This window comes from Anguilla rostrata, chromosome 10 (genome assembly GCF_018555375.3).
Source record: "Anguilla rostrata isolate EN2019 chromosome 10, ASM1855537v3, whole genome shotgun sequence".
In the NCBI taxonomy this organism is placed as follows: domain Eukaryota; kingdom Metazoa; phylum Chordata; class Actinopteri; order Anguilliformes; family Anguillidae; genus Anguilla; species Anguilla rostrata.
The window spans coordinates 29,738,288-29,757,346 of NC_057942.1; the positions used below are offsets into that span (position 1 = coordinate 29,738,288).

At 47.0% G+C, this 19,059-nt stretch overlaps 1 protein-coding gene across 3 annotated transcripts in view; it reads left to right on the plus strand.

Annotated features, from left to right (window-relative positions):
• The window catches only part of rasgrf2b (Ras protein-specific guanine nucleotide-releasing factor 2b), a 69,906-nt gene that overhangs the window by 41,162 nt on the left and 9,685 nt on the right, over positions 1 to 19,059 (plus strand). For 2 of the 3 annotated variants that reach the window (XM_064296470.1, XM_064296472.1), the window contains 11 exons: positions 902 to 968; positions 1,732 to 1,868; positions 3,608 to 3,690; positions 4,945 to 5,193; positions 6,686 to 6,778; positions 7,871 to 8,301; positions 10,077 to 10,202; positions 12,149 to 12,238; positions 12,931 to 13,037; positions 18,593 to 18,705; positions 18,916 to 18,976. In XM_064296470.1, the coding sequence (XP_064152540.1) occupies positions 902 to 968; positions 1,732 to 1,868; positions 3,608 to 3,690; positions 4,945 to 5,193; positions 6,686 to 6,778; positions 7,871 to 8,301; positions 10,077 to 10,202; positions 12,149 to 12,238; positions 12,931 to 13,037; positions 18,593 to 18,705; positions 18,916 to 18,976 (1,557 nt within the window). The remainder of the gene's footprint in view (positions 1 to 901; positions 969 to 1,731; positions 1,869 to 3,607; positions 3,691 to 4,944; positions 5,194 to 6,685; positions 6,779 to 7,870; positions 8,302 to 10,076; positions 10,203 to 12,148; positions 12,239 to 12,930; positions 13,038 to 18,592; positions 18,706 to 18,915; positions 18,977 to 19,059) is intronic. The other variant, XM_064296471.1, reaches the window with a different exon arrangement.

Here is a 19,059-nt window from a genome sequence, read left to right on the forward strand (position 1 = left end):
GAGCAAATTACCGACTTTGAAGCGAGCGTCTCTCTTTTCAACAAGCGAGAACAAAAACGAGGGAGCGAGAGATTTCAGAGCATCGGGAAAATTATTTTCCGATGCCTCCGCGGGCTCCTCGCTCCGTGAACGAGCTCAGTTTCCCCAAAGCGCGATGCTAACGAGTTACTGTATGCTCGCACGTGTAACTCGCTGGAAAAAAAGTCCCACTCACTCCAATCCACTTATTCTTAATTGCCCTTTTTGAAGGATAAAACTGTTGAAAGAGCACTTTTAGTACTTTTAGAGGCACAAGCGGGCCTTGGTTTTGATCTGACGGTAAAAGGAACTCCTACGCCCTGCTTGCTGCCGTCTTACTACGGTCACCTCAACCATATTTTCTGGGGCCCTGCTGTGCGCACTCAGAATGTGCCAAGGTAGAAATAACGATAAAGTGAGCTGCAATGAAACAGGTAAAGGAGAATTACCCACGTTCAGTGATTGAATGAGTTTGCCTCATTCCTTACTGCAGTACAAATGAAAAGGAATTAGCTTAAGTTTTGTCGATGGAGATTGTTCAAAGCAAAAATGGACATTTTTTTTCTCTCGCATACAAAAGCTACAAAGACCCATAATGCATTTCTTTCTCTCTGGGCTGCAACAATGTAAAAACCTTGTATTGTAGTCTGAGAAAATGAGGCAGTGGAAATGGGGTAGTGGTAGTGGCATGATGCAGTGGACATCATTTGGAGGCTGCAGGTTCAAATCCTGCTGTGTGAGGCTCTTGGCCTGAATATGCAGCTGTGTGAGTGGAGAAAGGAGAAGGAACTGACTTGTTTCTGGTGATGACATTAATCTCTTCCTTCCTGCTCTGTCTCTGTCTCTTTCACTGTCCTCCTCCTGCCCCTCCCCAACCTTACAGCAAGGAGGGGTCCTCTCGCTTATTGAGTGCACCCTCATTGAAGAGCCAGATGCCAGCGATGAAGAGTGTGAGTGTGAACTTTCCTTTTTCCCAGATGCCCTGACTGACACCTGGGCCTTTACACAGGCCACTGGGATACAAGGTTCCTCCCATTTCATGATGAGGGTTAATTAACTGCCAAATACCAGGCAAAAGATGAAGTGCTAAGCACCATTCTCTAAATGCCACCGGCGCTGATGTCATTGATCGATTAGCCCCTTTACTGCCAGCGAGGGTCGTTAGTTATCTTAACATGGCCTTTGAATGGGTCTTAATGCTTTAGGGTTAATGATGGTGGGTAGTTTTTTTTAATTTATATCTCAGAACCCTTGCGGCCTTTGAGGTAGTTGTTGAACTCTGGAATGGTTACTGCGTCATGGGTTGGTTCTCACGCTCCCTGAAGCAACTGGCAGTAAAGGACAAGAACCTTTTCAAACTCAGCCTGGTTATTCGCCAGGGTATCTGGAAAGTTCAGAAAAGCGAGAGCTTTGTGCTTCAGTGACGACACTTAGTTTCTCTGGACGTTTTCACTCCGCTTTTCCTGTTTTGGAGGGGGTGGGGTGGGGGGCTTCTTTCTTTCAACCATCTGTTCAGAGCTGTTCTGCTCCCTCAAGCTTTCCTGTGTCACGGAGAGCTGCACAGGTTATTTATCAAACCGGAATATGAAAAAAGAAGGGAGGGAGAGAGGGAGTAATTCGGTTAGCTTCTCGCGCATCTGCAGCTGATGACTGTCTGAAAGATCTGCCAAAAATGGGTCCTAGCCTAGCGTTTCCTCTCTGCTGCCCCTTCAGCCAAGACCACAGGACAGGTGTTCGGCCACCTGGACTTCAAGATGGTGGTGGAGCCCTCGGATGGGCCGTCCTTCACGGTGGTGCTGCTGGCCCCCTCGCGACAGGAGAAGGCCGCCTGGACCAGCGACATCAGCCAGGTGAGGGGCACACCTGGGCAGACCTCACAGGCCACGTAGGACCTAAACGCTTATGTATCAGGATGGAGCAGGAGGGACTGGTCCATGCATTCCCACTGAAGTCTGAGGACATTAAGAACCTGATTTGCTAAGACCTTTATTACGTGCAAAACCTTTTAGCACATGCCAAACTAGTAACACAACCAATGACTGGTGCAAAACAAATACCATGACCAATCATTATTGATGTTATTGGTTTTGTGCTTGTTAAAAGTTTTTGCAGGAGTGTAATAGGCTCACAATGATGAAAACAGGCCATTCGGCTCTTCTGGGGCTCACCATTACACATTCATCACCTACAGTATACAGCAGGAATGTCAAACTCAAACCCCGGGGAGGCTGCAGTATCTGAAGGTTAGTCTCCTTTCAATCAGCTGTTGATTTAGATCCTAGAAACAGGGTTTATGAACTCTAGCAAGTCAAAGACTTAAGTAATGAATCAGCGATTCTGAAACTCACCATGAACTAGTAGATACTGAGTATCTCCAGCTGAAGTCTGACAGCCCTCATCTAGTATCCAGCACTGATGTTTTTTCATGAAGGGAAGTGCACCCCCACACCACCACCAACCCCCCCAATTCAAGGCACAATAGCCAGGATATGCCATCAGGGACAGGAAGTGTAGCGTGCTAAGGCTTGTGGGAAAAGTCGAGGCTAGCCAGCGCAGCTGCTCGGCGCAGACAGGTTCTCGCGTCGGGGGAGGCGTTCTGAGACAGGGCGGTTATGCGTTCGTTTGTTAGCGGTTCAGTCCGCCAGCTGAGGACGGCAGGAGGCCGTGTCAGAGCGGAATCTCTGTGCGTCTGAAGAGAGGAAAGAGGACACTCAGCACATATCTGGGCCCTGTGTTTGTACTGTCTGAGCACATTGCATTCTGCCTCACTGACATTTATTTATTTACTTAGTTTCGGAGGCTATTCAGAATAGTTTAGAGGAGTGTGTGTGTGTGTATGGGGTTATGTGTTTATTGAAGTGTGTGTGTGTGTGTGTGTGTGCTTGTGTGGAGGGGAATAGTGGGGGAATGGAGATTGTCAGCAGACACTGTATCTCCTCCTTCGGAGCTTTTGGATACTCTCTGATTTTGCTATTTTATTTTATCTGATACTTGGCTGTTTTTTCTTCAAGAGATCTTTCCCCAGGGTCAGTTTTGGTAAAAACCAGCAGGGAATCTTCTCAGGAGTATACAGGAACGCACACACACACACACACGGTCACACACACACACACACACACACACACACACACAGATGTGCGCGTACACACACACACACACACACACACACAGGAAACTTACATCAAGCCCACATGCTCACCTTCTCAGCTTTTCTGAAACAGGTAGCATAATAATAAACATCTCCCTGCTTAAATCCAAAAACAAATTCAAATATCTTTCTAATTCAAAGTGTTATTTGCATTACAGAACAGCTTGTGTTGCTATCTCTCTCTCTCTCTCTCTCTCTCTCTCTCTCTGTTATCAGTTTCAATTAAAAAATACTTTATTTGCATGACTGGATAAAACAAAATTGCCAAACCAACTGACGACAGAACAGAAGCAAGATAAGCAGAATTAATGCAGCAGAAATAACATAATTAAAATTTAAAAGGAATGAAGGGGAAAAACGTTTTATTATAAACACTGGTAATTACACCAGTTGTAGTACAAGAAAAATAATAACCATAATAATCCCTCTCTCGCTCTCCAGTGTATCGACAACATCCGCTGTAATGGCCTGATGACCAGTGTGTTCGAGGAGAACTCCAAAGTCACCGTGCCTCACATGATCAAGTAAGTCCCATTGGAGTTGTCGGTGGGGGGGAATCTCCAGGTCTGCTTTCCCCTTTGTGTTTCACACGTACCCACATTATGCTCTCCTTATCCTGGGGCTGTGGTCAGGTCAGGGTGTTCCATCTCTCTCTCTCTCTGTCTCAGCCACAGAGGACTTAGAGCAAGGCCTTCCTTTGCCATACTCAGCCACGCTCCTCGACAGAAAGGGATCCCCTCCCGCTAGGCAAACAGAGTTTTAACAAAAACGCAAGTCTTTATTTGGGTCTTAAAGACGACATACAGCCGCAATTTGTTTTTGTTCGGGAATTCCGGTAGCTGAAAGAAACGGGATGAGGAGAAGCAGTTTTCCCTCATTTCAAATGAAGCTTCCCTCGATGTAACAGATGTAACAATGTCTTGTTTCCGTTTTGTGTTGAACATACAGCTTTGATCTCTACCCCTGATTTGGTTCATAAGTGTGGGTTATATCTGTGCATTCGCTCAGGGTGTCCCGGAAGAAAGAGGGCAAGAAACATTGTCCTCATTTCACCTAAATTCTTTCTTAGTGTAACATGGCTGCACCCTCATCCTGTTTTAATTTCTTGTTTATATGCAGAAAAAGTTCTGGGTTAAATCATCCCTGACCGAGTGCACTTGCTTGTACTCTGTTAGAGTTAAAATAACTTTGTGCCGTTCATAAGTGTTGAGCAGGCCTGGCTCACATATGTATTTGAAATGCATAAACTTTTCAGGTGCTGATAAAATCTTAAACCCCCCTGATAATTTTGAAATTAACTTCGCTAATCAATCACGTGAAATAATTATTTTATTCTGAAAGAAGTTAAAATGGTCACATTGCCATTTGCAGGCATTTTACAGATGTCTAAAGTATTTCAGATAATTGTTTGACCCAGGTCTGATGCTGAGTCATTGTTCCACCCGCATCACCCCCATTAGACCCTCAAAATAAAGGTGGATAACTTTGCTGAAGCTCTCTCACTCTGCAGTAAAACTGAGTCATGTGTACTCTGTTTGAAATTAATTAACACTGGACGTTTTACTGTGTAGCCACCAGAACTGGGTCAAATACAGATTTATTTTGGATTCAAATGCATTTCTGTGCTCTATAGATCTTGCCTGGTGTAATTGAGCCTGCCAATATGATCAGAAGAATACACCAGACAAAATCAGTAAAGCGTAGAAAAGTATTTAAATCCAAAACAAATATGTATTTGATCCAGGTCAGGTAGCCACCTAATTTTCCCTCTTTGACAGATCGGATGCTCGGCTGCACAAAGATGATATAGACATCTGCTTCAGCAAGACGCTCAACTCCTGCAAGGTGCCGCAGATCCGCTACGCCAGCGTGGAGCGGCTCCTGGAGCGGCTGACCGACCTGCGCTTCCTCTCCATCGACTTCCTCAACACCTTCCTGCACACCTACCGCATCTTCACCACCGCCGCCGTCGTCATGGACAAGCTGGCCGACATCTACAAGAAGCCCTTCACCTCTATCCCCGTCAGGTAGGGTCGCGACCTCTGACCCCAGCTGCGGCTCTTCCGCGGGAAGGAAGCTAAGCGTTGCCCTCCGACTCCCCGGTGGTGTTATTGCATTACTAACAGACCTAATGTACACCTGTTTCAACTGACATCACGCTGTCTGACAGGCATGGGTCAGACTCCCCCTCTCCTTTAACCCTCTTAGGTGTGAGATCACAGATATGTGATTAGAATGTTCTTAACGGAACATTCTAATGCTGATAACAGTCACCACTGGTAATTGAAAGAAGTTGAGTTCTAGAACACTAGCTTTGAATTTAGAAAAAAAAAAAAAAATTTCCACAAAGAGTTAACTGAGCGTGTGCCCATGTTCCAGACTCACATGGGAATATCCAAACTCTGTCAGCAGTGCAGTAGGGGGTTGTCAAGGAGATGAAAAGCTTATTTACTGGAGTTGGGAGCTGAGCCCAGGTCTTCTGCTCCACACTGGAGTGCTGTAACCACATCTATTATAGCCCAGCTCACACAGTAGTGTGGGGATATTCCAAGTGATATCACCCTGTCTGACAGACACAGACTCAGTGTGCATGTGTGTGTGTGTGTGTGTGTGTGTGTGTGTGCGTGTGTAGGTTTGCCTGTCTGTGTATGTGTGTTCCTGAGTGTGCGTCTGTGTGTGTGTGCGTGTGTGTGTAGGTGTGCCTGTGTGCGTGTGTGTGTGTGTGTGTGTGTGTTCGTGTGTGTGTAGGTGTGCCTGTGTGTGTGTGTGTGTGTGTGTGTTCGTGTGTGTGTAGGTGTGCCTGTGTGTGTGTGTGTGTGCGTTTGTGTTTGTATTTTGTGAGGTTTAGTTTAAAACCCTGATTTGTGTTTGCCAGACTTACTGGTAGAGCTAAGTGTCCCAATTTGTGTCCCGAAACCAAGCACCAAGAAACTGGTAGATGCTGAACAACTCAAAAAGATGAAAGGAGAAGAAGAGGACCAGATTCTTGTTAACCTGAGGTCCTTTGAGGTTGCTCTCAGATGTACTCTCTTTATGCATACAGTTGGAAATGCTTCAGTGGTTTCTGATTGGAAGGGTTTAACAAAATGCAGTCGGAAAGTATGGAGCCCTATCTGAAAAAGCTTGGCTGTCATAAATTAAATGTTTCTGTCTGTCTCCTCATTGCTGCATTTTCATGCCCAGAATTTAATTTTCTGCCTCAAGACGGCCGTGACTCATTGGGTTAGTTACAGAAACGGAGGCGCAGGTGCGATAAGTAGGCGTGTCTTTTGTGTCCCTAAAAAGCAAAAACCCTGTAGCGTGGGTCATTTTCAGTACGCTCTCTTATGTTCTGTTCTGCGCAAGAGGAACTGTGACGGCTAATGCTGGAAGCCGTTTTTCTCTGCCTTGCTCCGTCATTGCGAGTGTGTCAGTAAATGTGCGTGTCTCAGGGCTGTCACTGTGACATCATCACCAGCTCTGTTGTGTGATTCGTCTGCCTGTCATTCCCCAACCCCTCCCCCCTCCACTGTCACACAGGGTCCAATATCACTCATTCGACCGCTTGTCCTTGTCCTCCATCAGTCCAGACTACAGCCTGAAGATCAGAAAAATATCCCTGGACCAGTCAAAGTAACACATGCACTCCCTCCTGCTCTTTCTTTCTGTCCTTCTCTTTCTCTCTCTGCCTCTCTGCTTCTCTGCCTCCCTCACTTCCTGCACTGCCATAGAAATGAGTCCCAAATCCTGTTGATCCACCCCACTTGACAGCTGCATTTGCATCTCAGATCAAATTCAAATTCAAACATCCATTATTTGCAAGACGGAGAACTTGCATCGGCAAAACATCCCTGTATGCGCCTTAAAGTCCAGACGGTTCATTTTTCTTTAGTTCTTTTTTCAAAATTCAGCTGAAGTGAAAATTCTATGCAGTCTTGCAGGCTGCTCGGATGTCATAAAATAAAATGTCTTCGAAATGTCCAGAGATGGACCTACTTCAGCAGGGACTTGTATAAGTTGTGATATTTCCCCTGTGGCCTACAAGTTGCTGTGGCCTTGATCTCGAACTCCCTTTGCCTTCGTGCCCTTCCCCCCCAACCCACCTTGATAAATCATTCTTTCAGTGTGTGTGGAGTGCTGCATCTCAATCGTGCGGTGTGTGAGGTGTTTGAACCCCACACGTTGCCTTGGCAGCAGGTCGCGGCTTGGCTCTCCTCCCCTGGTTCTCCGGAATGGAAAACACTGGGAATACCAGCACATTGATTTGCACCCTATAGAGCAAATCTGTGCATCAGTATATCTACAGTATATATATATATATCCCTCTGTCCATCTGTTTCTCTGCCTGTATCTATGGATAAGATTTTTTAAAATTATCGTTGCGGAGGAAGGTTTTTTGTGGGCATTCAAGTGCAGATGAGTACGCAAGATGGTTATATAAAGAGAATGTGCAGTAAAATAAGGCTTTAAATTTAACTGCAAAACATCACACTCAAAAACAGTGAATATGCCGAGATGCCTTTACCATTTAGTGTCATTTAGTGCCTAACGTTCCAAAAAATGAAATAAAAAATCTGCCAAAAACTACTATGTTTGTTTAGCTGTCTTTGTCTGTCTGTCTGTTTTTCCTTCAATCAGTCTCTCTGTCTGTCTGTCCCTCCGTCCCTCTCTCAGTTCATGTATGATTTATTGATCTGTTCCTATTGGCGGTTTCCTCCCTCTCAGGTCCCTGGAGCTGTTCTTTGCCACCAACCAGAACAACCGGAGCGGGGAGCACGCGAACGACAAAACGCCCCGCCTCTGCCGCAAGTTCTCCTCCCCTCCCCCGCTCTCCGTCCCGTCCCGTACCTCGTCCCCCGTCCGCACCCGAAAGCTGTCCCTCAACTCGCCCTTGGGCACCAAGGCCCTGGACCTCTCCGCCTCCTCCCCCTCCTCCTCGGCCGCCGGCAGCCCCACCTCCACCTGCAACCCGACCGTGTCCCCCCCGCCCGGCGGCAACCCCTCCGTGTCCCCCCCGGCCGGCAGCACCAAAGCCCCCCTGGACCTGAGCCGGGGCCCCTCCTCGCCCGAGCAGAGCCCCGGGGCGCTGGAGGACGGGGGCGAGGCGCCCCGAATCGACGCCTTCTGCGGGAAACTGAGGCGGAGCATCCGAAGGGGTAAGGCCCCGCCCCCAAAAAACCCAATCTATCACATCACAAACGTGTAGAATGTGATAGAGCTGGGTTGTCAAAATCAGTTGCTGGAGGGCCATGGTGTCTGCTGGTGGTGTCCTTTCAGCCAAAAGATTCTTCGGCCAATCAGTGATTTCAATGAATCGCTTCTGAAACACGAAGATTGAAGATGAAGATTGAAAATGGATATCCGCACACTGGATTACAGCTCCAAATATTTTATTGACTAAAAAGCAAAGCAAAGCATTTTGCCTGATGAAAACCCTGTTGGGTTGAAATGTTGCTTTGCTTTTTAGTGAATAAAATATTGGGAGCGGTAATCCAGTGTGCGGATATCCATTTTCCTTCAGTCTTCACATGTGCTTTCATCATGCACCTGGCCAAATAACTGGTTGGATGTGCGCACAGCTACTCTACTGTGTCTCTTCTGAAACACACCAAAAACCAACCGACTGCTCAGAGCATAGTGGTGTTCGACTGAGTGCGTGTGTGTGTGTGTGTGTGTGTGTGTGGGTGAGTGAGTGTTGTTTGCATTTGCGTGGGTCAGTAAATCTCTCTAGTTTGTGGGTAAACAGTGAGATTAGATAATAATCTTTATTTATAAAGTGCTTTTCTTGCTCCTCACATCAAGCGCATACCAAAAAAATACAGATACATAATAAAAGAAACAATAAAACGGTCGTAAAAGGACATAAAAATACAGGTGATAATGCAAAATAAAAGACAAGTACGAAGATAAAAATTTCAAAGTAAAGTTAATAGCAACGTTATGTAATAGGTCATTAAACAAGTTTTAAAACAAGTTAGAAGCTCTAATGAACTGGGGTTCCACAGTGTTCGAGCCCTGATAGCAAATGTGTGGGTGAATGAGTGAAAACAAGAGAGGGACAGAAAAGCAGTGGGGTGGTTGAGGTGACGGCCTGTCCGTCATATTGCCCACAGTTGGCGGATATGGCCGGTCCCTCAGTGCTGCTGGTGACCCCAGATAACACCAAGCACAGTTCATTCTCCCGGACATAATTAGCCTCTTGTGTGTATTTCACCGCTGGGCACGAAAGGCTTTGACCCTTCCACAGAGTCAACAGCACCCAGGCGGCGGGGTTTCAAAATCAACAAGAAGAAAGAAAATATCTGTCCGGGGTAGATTGTGGCACGCTGAGCTAACAGTGATCTGTGCAGGCCGGGGAAAGGACTGTTAATCAAACGGGACTTCCAGTGCTCTCGCAGTTCTTCAGGAAGTGTTCTCCGCCATCCCCTTTAATGGCAGCTGGCCCTCCCCTTTAATGGCTTCTGTTACTGAACCCATGTAGCAGCCTCTGTTTAAAATGACAAGAAAAAGACTAAGAGTGTGGGTAGGGTGGGAAAGAAACCTTAGTCTGACATGCTAATGACAGCTCAGCCTGGAGTCACACTTTAATTTCAGACTTGGGCTAACGTCACGGAAATGTGCACCAAAGTGACCCAGAAATACAATGCAGCCACCTCCCCCCTGCAGCGTGGCTGTCTTTTCACACCATGTACTGCAACTTTGGCCACTTCCCCCTGACATACTAGATCAGATCTAGATCAGATCAGCATTTGCATTGGAGTCTGTCAGGGAAGGTTGATCTGTGTTATCAACATTTGTGACTAGTGCTAACAGGAGCTACTAATAGGGCACTGAGCCCACAAGAAGTATCAGAGGTTTTCAATGATTTGACTGTAACTGCCCCAGTGGTGGTTCACCAGGCTTACCGTCTGTCCCCGCTTGCCTTTTGCAGCGGTGCTAGAGTCCGTGTCGCTGGACAAGTTCATCCCAGAAACAGGCCAGGCCAGCGAATCGGGCGAGGCGTCCCCTTCCCGCTCGCCTTCCACGCCTCGCCACCTCCGCTACCGCCAGCCCGGAGGTAAGAGCGTATCCCTGGCGATACGATTACCGCCAATGCGTGCGACTGCACTGACTGTCTGCAACATCGGAGATGCACGCGTATCTGTGGTGTTACGGCCCAAAATCCACCTGTGTTGCTGTAACCAGGTGTACAGTGCTGGACGCAACACTAAGCCACATTAGTCGATAACCACAACCAAAAGGAAGACCATGAAAGCGTGTATCCACACCGATCTTATTTAGAGTATTGCAGGGGGTCCACTGATGGATTAAATCCATTATAACTGTTATTGTCTGTACAGTGAACAGAGAGTCGTTCCATCCTTCAGCCTCAAAGCAAGGACATTAACTTTTTAAGGTATTGGCAAAGCATTATCATACTAATCACATCGTATGTAACATCAAACTAGTCGTGATAATCATTGGGTTAATCACAATAGCAAGCATATTAAATTGACTTAGGTATTTGAGGTGGGTTAGTCATATTTACCATGCTATGTTGCTGGACCGGTTGATTGACAGGGAGGTGTATTTATTGTGAATCACACAGGGTTACTGACTCATGTCTGCCAGTGGAGATGCTGGCCAAAGCTCTGGCCCAACTGCATAAATCATCTGTGATCTGTAGTCGTGAAAATTGAGTCTAGAGGCACTTACAGCCAAAGCATTTATTTCTGCTTTCTTATTGCGCCTGATCCAGAGATAATTTAATTTGCCCCCTTTCTGAACTCACATATAAAACTCAGCCACTACGAAACCTCTACACACATAAACATCTGCATTTTATTTATCCATGAAATGGAGAAAATACTGGCATGGTGCGATTCACACTATGGGAGCTTTGGGGAATGCTAATGAGTTTAAATACCATCCTTGTGAGCTTCCACTGCAGAGAAACAAGAGGAGGAGAACCAAAATTAGGAGCCCACCACTCTGTCGAGGGTCACGGTTCAAAGCTCAAAAGACCTCAGTTCTACTAATAAATAGCTACTCTGTACGCACACATGGCCAATTTATTTTGGGCCCAAGTCAGTCAGATAATGTGTTCTGGAGAACATTAAAGGGCAACGAAAACAGCAAAGTTGAAACAAGGTGAGAGAATATTTGCTTTATTTCTGCAACACGCACAGGTAATTCATGTTGAGTTGGAACAGACCAAAAAACACTAACAACAAAAAGATAATAATACAAAAACCATGCCTGTTTATGACTGTTCCACTCCACTGGTAATGTGTACTTTCAGAAAAATCCCTGCAGAGCTCTCGAAGATACATACATTCCTGTTTAACATGGTGGGTCCTGAGGTTGAGTTTGTGCTGTTCTGAATCCTTTCCCCAGAGAGGAGTCAATCCTCTTCTTGTACACATTGTGCCTGGGACCACCAGGGTTACGATGTTCTTTCTAAGTCTCATCGATCGTGTCTTTTAAACGTCATATAATGTATTTCAGTGGTAGCCAGCCCTGTTCCTGAAGATCTCCCGTCCTGTAGGTTTTCATTCGAACTCTAACAAAGCACACCTCATTCAACAGCTGGAAATCTTGTTGAGCTGCTAATTAGTTGAGTTAGGTGTGCCAAATTAGGGTTTATATGAAAACCTACAGGATGGTAGATCTCCATGCTGGTTACCACTGATTTATTTGCTTTAAATAAGGTCCCATCAAGGCTGGGTCAAAATGCTAGGCCTTAAAGATTTCCGAACACATTTCAGGTGGCTTCAGAATAATTCAGATTTTCTCCTTTATCAGATTTTTTTTTTTTATTTGGTGATTTTTGAGGTGAACTACATCACTCAAAACGATTCAAGACTCTGACCTTGTAATTTTTTGTCAACAAAGTGTACTAGTACAGCCAGCTTCCCGAAGTGAAACCCGGAACGGCTCAAACTGCCATGAATCAGGAGCGTCATTTTCTGGCCTCGCTGTTGCCGTGGTAACGCGCGTGGTGCCCTGTTCCTTCCCTTCCAGTCCAGTCGGCGGAGAACTCCCGCTGCTCGGTGTCCCCCGCCTCTGCGTTCGCCATCGCCACGGCAGCGGCCGGACACAGCAGCCCGCCAGGTGAACGCCCCCCACCCCCCCGCCTCCCCCCACCCCCAAAATCCAGGGGGTCTCCATTTCTACTGCAATGTGCACTATGCGAATGAAAACAAAGCTTTATTAATACATAAATGTTGCAGTTATTTAATGTAAGTTTTCCTGCGTAAAGGCATTGCGTGTCATCATAGTTTATATATCTGTAGAAGATTATAAGCAAGCTGAATAAAAGCAGCTATTACAGGGCTTGTACAGAGGTCACATGAAATAAACCAGCCGCTGAGATCAGTGTAACGATATAATGGTCAGCACCTTGAAAAAGTCTTTTTCCCCTTCCTGATTTCCTCTATAATTACATATTTGCACACTGAATGGTTTCACATCTTTAGACAAAATGTAATATGAAACAAAGGGAAACACATTATAATTTCATTTATTTAATGAAAAAAGTTGTCAAACACCCATATCACAGATGTGGAAAAGTAATTGCCTCCTTAGTTATAATAAACATAATTTAAAAATGAGTTTTGTGTTTACTCAGTTTCCCTTTTGTCTAATGTTACATTCTGTCTAATGGTCTGAAACCATTCAGTGTGACAAATATACAAGAATAGAGGAAATCAGGAAAGGGCCAAGTGCTTTTCCTCAGCGCTGTGTCACAGCATTGCCAGTCAAACACGTGGTGGACATCTGCTATCTGTTCTCTCTTCGTTCAGCATTTAACAACTCGGAGAGAACCTGCGACAAAGAGTTCATCATCCGCCGGGCGGCCACCAACAGAGTCCTCAACGTGCTACGCCACTGGGTCTCCAAGCATTCGCAGGTCTGCGCAACCCTCTTTATCTTCCCCCTCGCACATCCTGTCGGTTTCACCACTACACATTTTTTTATCTAAATTAAATCAGGACATGATAAAAAATGTATGCTTTGCCACGCATTTTTTCTTGCAGCAATTAGTAAGGTAATTTTATTCAGAGAGCGGTTTTCATTGAAGAGACTATTTCTTTACATTAAGTAGATTAAGTGGCTAAAAAGTAGCTCAATTGGGATGGAAGACAAATCAAAGTTTGTCAAGTGGCTTTTTGTCAGTAATGGTATCTGAAGATGTTCAGACATGTCAGTCTCAAGACCTGGATTTAGCTTTTTAGCACTCATTCCATTCCAGTCCTGCTCCGGTGTGTTTGCTGGTTAGAAGCCATGACTTTGCGCAGAGTTTCTCGAGCTGGACCTCCGAGCTCCCCTCGGAGACAGGAAGTTCGGCTCCATCCTTTTGGCCAGCCAACCTGGAACAGTAAAAAAAAAGATGGAAAAGGACGTGGAGCTGGGCGGTTGGCTGGGCGGGAGGTTTTCATTGGCCGTTGTCCTAAACGGCCTCCTTGGCCTTCCCTCCTCCCCCAACGGCTCATTGGAAGTTCACTGAGTGGACTGTGACCTGACTGACACCATGACTCAATGACATCATGAATGCAAGGGAATTATCCAAGAAAAAACAGGCAAGGCTAATAGATATAACTATAAATGCATCCTGTCCTGTCGAGTGTCCTATGAAATTAACAATAAAACAGAAAACTAAATGTATATGACCACCAGGCATTGGGACAGTATTTTAAAGTGACCCCCTCACCCCACCCCTCAATAAAATAAAATAAAAACATTTTCTCTTAAAAACCCAGGATGAATAGAACATGGAACAGGGGATGGGACTGTTGAGTGACAGAACAGAATTGCATCAGACATTAAATAATTCACAATGCTTATGTTTATTGTGGCAGTATTCTAATGGAAAGTACTGCAGGTTCATTTGTTTCCATAAGTTATAAAATGTACATTTTTACACTCCTGTTCTGCTGAGCAAAACAGGTTTTCCAGTTTGGCTCTGTGAATTTTCATCCATTTTCATTTAACCAAAGCCTTGTAAATGTCAGACAAAAACTTGGATCAATGGGAGCTTAAGGCAGGAGAAACACAGAGTGCTCTTTCATGTTCGTTTAAATTTGAATTAAGAACATCCAAACTGATGGGCCAGTGATCACAGGTGGAAGGTCCAGTTAGATAGAGAGGTGGATTAGACAATTTGCATTAGAAGTCATCATGGAAAGATCAGTAGGGAAATAAAAAAATTCCCACATGCCTTATCATTTTGCGCTAAAGAAAAGTGACAAAGGGCCACAAATTATGCGGTGTGAATATGGGTTACGGGGTTACATAGATGTCAGAGGTCAGAGGTCGTAAACAGGCCACAGGCGTGGCTGCACTCAGCGGCCGGCCTCATAAACAACCGCGCTGGTCCTGCCCGCCAACACGAGGCCGTGTGTAACGTGACCGACCGCGTGCTTATCTGTGATCTCCCTCCGCAGCTCAGCGCAAACATGAAGCGTTACGACAAAGAATGAAGCGGTTAATGTCCGTCGCCCTGCAAGCGAACAAATGGATGATATCAGCTAATGTGATAAAGGCGTAAACGGACCCCGATTAAAGCTGGGGGGGTGGGCTGCTGGGGCCAGAAAGGGCGATGTTCCTGAGGCCCCGGCGTTGAGCACGATGTCATCCGAACGCGCGCGGCTCTACCGTGCGTCCGCGCGCGGGCTCGTACTCGGGCGCTCCGCGCCGGTAGAGGCGTCTGCCCTATCGATCCTGAGCCTCGTTAAAACGCCGCCCTTTCGGAAACCTGTCCGCTGCTCAGCTGCTGCTCCTGTCCCGTCGGCTCGCGTTCGCCGGCGGTTCGGAATTAAACGGGGCCTAATTAAGCCTCCTCTGCTGCCCAGAATTTAAATGCGCACCCCCGCTCCTGCCCCCGCCCACGTCCATGCGTTTCAGTCAGACGGTGTGATTTAGCTGCGCGGTCCGTGGGTTTTGTGTACAAGTGAATAAGCGCGGTGTTGGGCTCTCTCAACCCTGGTATTCCCCGAGGAGAGAGCAGCAGTGGGGATGCATCAATTGGCCTGATTTAGGGCCTGCTGTTTCTAAAGCTCTCTGAGAAAGTAGGAAAAGGAGGGAGATAGAGAGAAGGAGACAGAGAGGGAGTGTGAGAGAGAGAGGGACGAGAAAGGTTAAATAGATGAGGAAGGAGAGATGGGGAAGAGTTCACTGGAATGATGGAGAGAAGATGGAACAAATGGGGGTAGTGATGTTAGGAGAGGGGATAAGATAGCGAGGGAGACAGAAAGGGAGGGTAGTGAGAGATGGAGCTTGTTAAGATCCATTTTTAATGGTGACCGGGAGAAGAGGAGCGAGAGTTCACTCTAATGAATGAACGCTCCAGGTTCTACGGAGGGGGAGGAGGAGGTCTGAGGAGAGGCAGTGGAGGGAGGAGAAGAGTGAAGGAGGTGGGGAGGAGGAACGAGGGCAGGAGGGGAGAAAAGACCGCAAAAATGGACAGGATGGAACGGGGGGTCAGAGACACTGGAGCTGACGTTGACCAGACTGAGGAAACTGAGAAACGCGTGCACCAGATCCCCCTTTTGTGGGGATTTCAGACAGCGGGTGGATTCGCTCCCGCGGCCCCGGCGTGCCGTCTGCCGAAGCGCGCTTTCTGGTGCCGTGACTGCAATTACGTGTGGCCTGAAAACGTGCGAAGCGAAATGCCAAGAGCCCGATAATTGCCCGTTGATGGAGCCGTTAGCCGCTCGACTCGTTAGCGCCAGCTTCATCTCCGAGACAGAGGAGAGATCTTTCCTCCTCTCGTCGCTAATAGGGCGAGCGGCAGGCCCGCAAGCCGTCCCTTTCAGAGCGTTTTATTAGCGGGTTGCAACGCTCCGCGCATTGTGTCGCGCGACCGAGAGCGTCTCGGAATAATTGAATTAGATTAAAGACGCGTTGGCCAGGGAGTTTCTCCCTCGCAGATGCGGCTGTAGCAGGGCGAATATTCCACAGCGCAATTAGCTGCTGCTTGTAACAGTGCTCGTTCCTTATTCCAGCACTGACAGCTTGTGTTGTTCATGGCAACTTTTACAGCTTAAAGGTTTTATAGCGTACACGGAATGTAATAATGTTTTTACCAGAGCAATGGATTGAATGTGTTTGACTTATTAACATGAATTTAGCACACACACACACACACACACACACAAAAGCAAACACACACAAGTACAAACACACACATTTTTATTTATTTATTTAACCTTTATTTAACGAGATTAGTCTCATTGAGATTAGAAATCTCTTTTTCAAGAAAGCAGAGAGACCTGGCCAAGAAAGCATGCCTGCACACACTCACCAAACACACGCACACACACACAAACACATGCAAACACACACACGTGCGGGCGTGCACACACACACACACATTACAAAACAGAAATGACAGAGAGAGAGAGAGCGAGAGAGTCACGCACACAGTACGAAACAATAATGACAAAGAGAGAGACAGAGGGAGACACGAACACACACACACACTTCCTGTACATGCTGTGCGTGCCCCAACAGCTGTGAATCTGTGTGAAGTTAATTGCGCGCCTGTAGCCCAGGTTCTGTCTGTGCTCTGGTGAGTGACGGGCCCCTCCAGGGGTTAGCAAACAGCAGGGCCCGAAGAAGAGGCCTTAATTAGTATCTGAGACACCTTGCTGTCTTGTCTCCACTAAGATTAACACCAGCCGATCAGATGTGTATTTAAGGAGGAAATGCATCTTCGTGCTAACCCAGTGTTGCCACTAAGTTCCGTGGGCTTGGTTATGGAGTTTATGAGTGTGTGTGTGTGTGTGTGTGTGTGTGTGTGTGTGAGAGAGAGAGAGAGAGAGAGAGAGGGGTTAAAGAGAGCGCTGCCTCATTTTAGCCCCTCTCTCCTGTCTTTCCCACGCACTCCTCACACTCCGCTAACCTTGCGTAGCTCTGCCCTGCTGAAACACAGCCCCTTCCCCCAACCGCTCCCCCCCCCCCTCCCCCTGAGTCACTCTCTAACTCAAATGCCAGGCATTTCAGCCCGGGCTGCTAATGCATGGCCTCTGAGGCCGTGCCGTCATCCCCGTGCTGTTAGGAGTGTGATGGCTGTCCGTAATTACAGGCCTGTCACTGCCCACTCTAGGGAGCAGCCCCTCTCTGCACCCAGCCGCTAATGCTAATGTTTCCGCCCTACCAGGTCCGTACCTCCACAGACAGAAAAGGGGATCACGAGGGGATCTTTTGCCTGATTTGAAACATGATTTACGCTGCCATTTTTTTGCAGTCTTTTCTTATTATACACTACTTGGTGAAGTTTAATGAAAAATATGAATCTTAGCCAAAGGAGCTGGTTACATGTACCTTGCTATGGATTTTTTTTTTTTGTGTCTTGAGGTTAGAAACTCTTAAAATTAGGGTAGTGATGAGTGTGGGTCTTAGCTTGACATGACTGCCAGAAGGAGACTTTAGGCAAATGAGGCTGGTCCCTTCTTGGAAAAGATGGAGAAGCAGGCAGCTGGAATAGGGGCAGTTTTGAGCCGGAATGGCGCTGCTTGGCGTGGGAATTTCTCGGGATCGCCCTCGTCATTGAGCTCTGGTAAGTGGCCTGGACAGCGCTAATGGGGCTCGGGGGCTGCGTGGAGTCGCGGCGCGAAGGAAGGCTTTCCGCCAGGCTTCACCCCCCTCGGGCGTATTCTGGAGATGAAGAGCCACAGGACCGTGAATTAACCGGGTCCGAGCGCACCGTGGACCCTGGGGAGATAATGAGCGGGAGCCCCTGATGAGATCTGATGGGGTGTCAGAGGACGAGGAGGTGGAGGAGGAGGACCTCGGCGCCTCCTCAGCCGAGCCCGCGCGTCCGTCAAGTGCTTCGCGTAACGGGGGCTGACGTAACGTCTTCGCGGGTTTCCCTCACGGCGCTCCCTTCCGATCGCGGCTTGGCTTGTGAGACACCAGGGCCCATGACAGGGCCTTTTCTCAGCTTCATATTAATGCAAACCAAGCATAATGAGCCACAATTTGCGGTCATGATTCCATTCTGGGCCATGGGGCATGTCCCACACGCTGGAACACAGGTTCAATGGGAGGAGCCACCCGGTAGCTTCATAAATTCTGCTTGGTAACAGCAAATCCCTAATTTGCTATCATTTTTTAAGACCGGATGGGGAATGGAAGTGTTTGGCCTATTGGTGTTAACCCTAGTGTCTGGAAAGAGATTAGTTTCCTTCAATCCGATTTGTCTTGTCCAGTTTTAGATGGAGTTCTGTCGTTGGTCAATCGATTGATTTGGCTTGGATCACCACCACCATTTGGAGTTCCCAAGCATACAAGATCATGATTTGTCCAAAGAACTGAATGACAGTTGGTTGAATTTGTGTTGTCACATTGGCATGTCAGCTTGGCCAGGGTCTGTATTGTAAGGTTATGTGCATGATAAGCAAGGTCTCTAAGATACTGGTCTGGCACAGTGCAATCATGGCCACTGCTGTGTTGTGTTTGAAGGACTTCGAGATGAGCAGTGAGCTGAAGATGGGGGTGATCGTCCTGTTGGAGGAGGTCCTTCGGGACCCAGACCTGCTGCCGCAGGAGAGGAAAGCTACAGCAAACATATTAAGGCAAGTCATAGCGCCCCCTATCAGCCGGAGGTCCGACCGATAGATCCAGATCACACCATTGTAACAATGTGTTTGGGACCTGAGATCATTAGAACCCCATGTTTTCACAACTTTCCATAACTTTGAAGCAATGTTTAAAGGACATTATTTTGACTTGCTGGAAGCAAGGAAGCAAACACAGACATGATGTGGAGTTTCTCTTTCCCACAGTGCACTTTCTCAGGATGAACAGGAAGATGCACAGCTCCGGATAGAGGATATCTTACAGATGGTAAGTACCATTTTCCCACTGTAACCATAAAAATGGCAACCATTTGATGTCCTTTATACTTCTGATGCATACAGTATAGCATG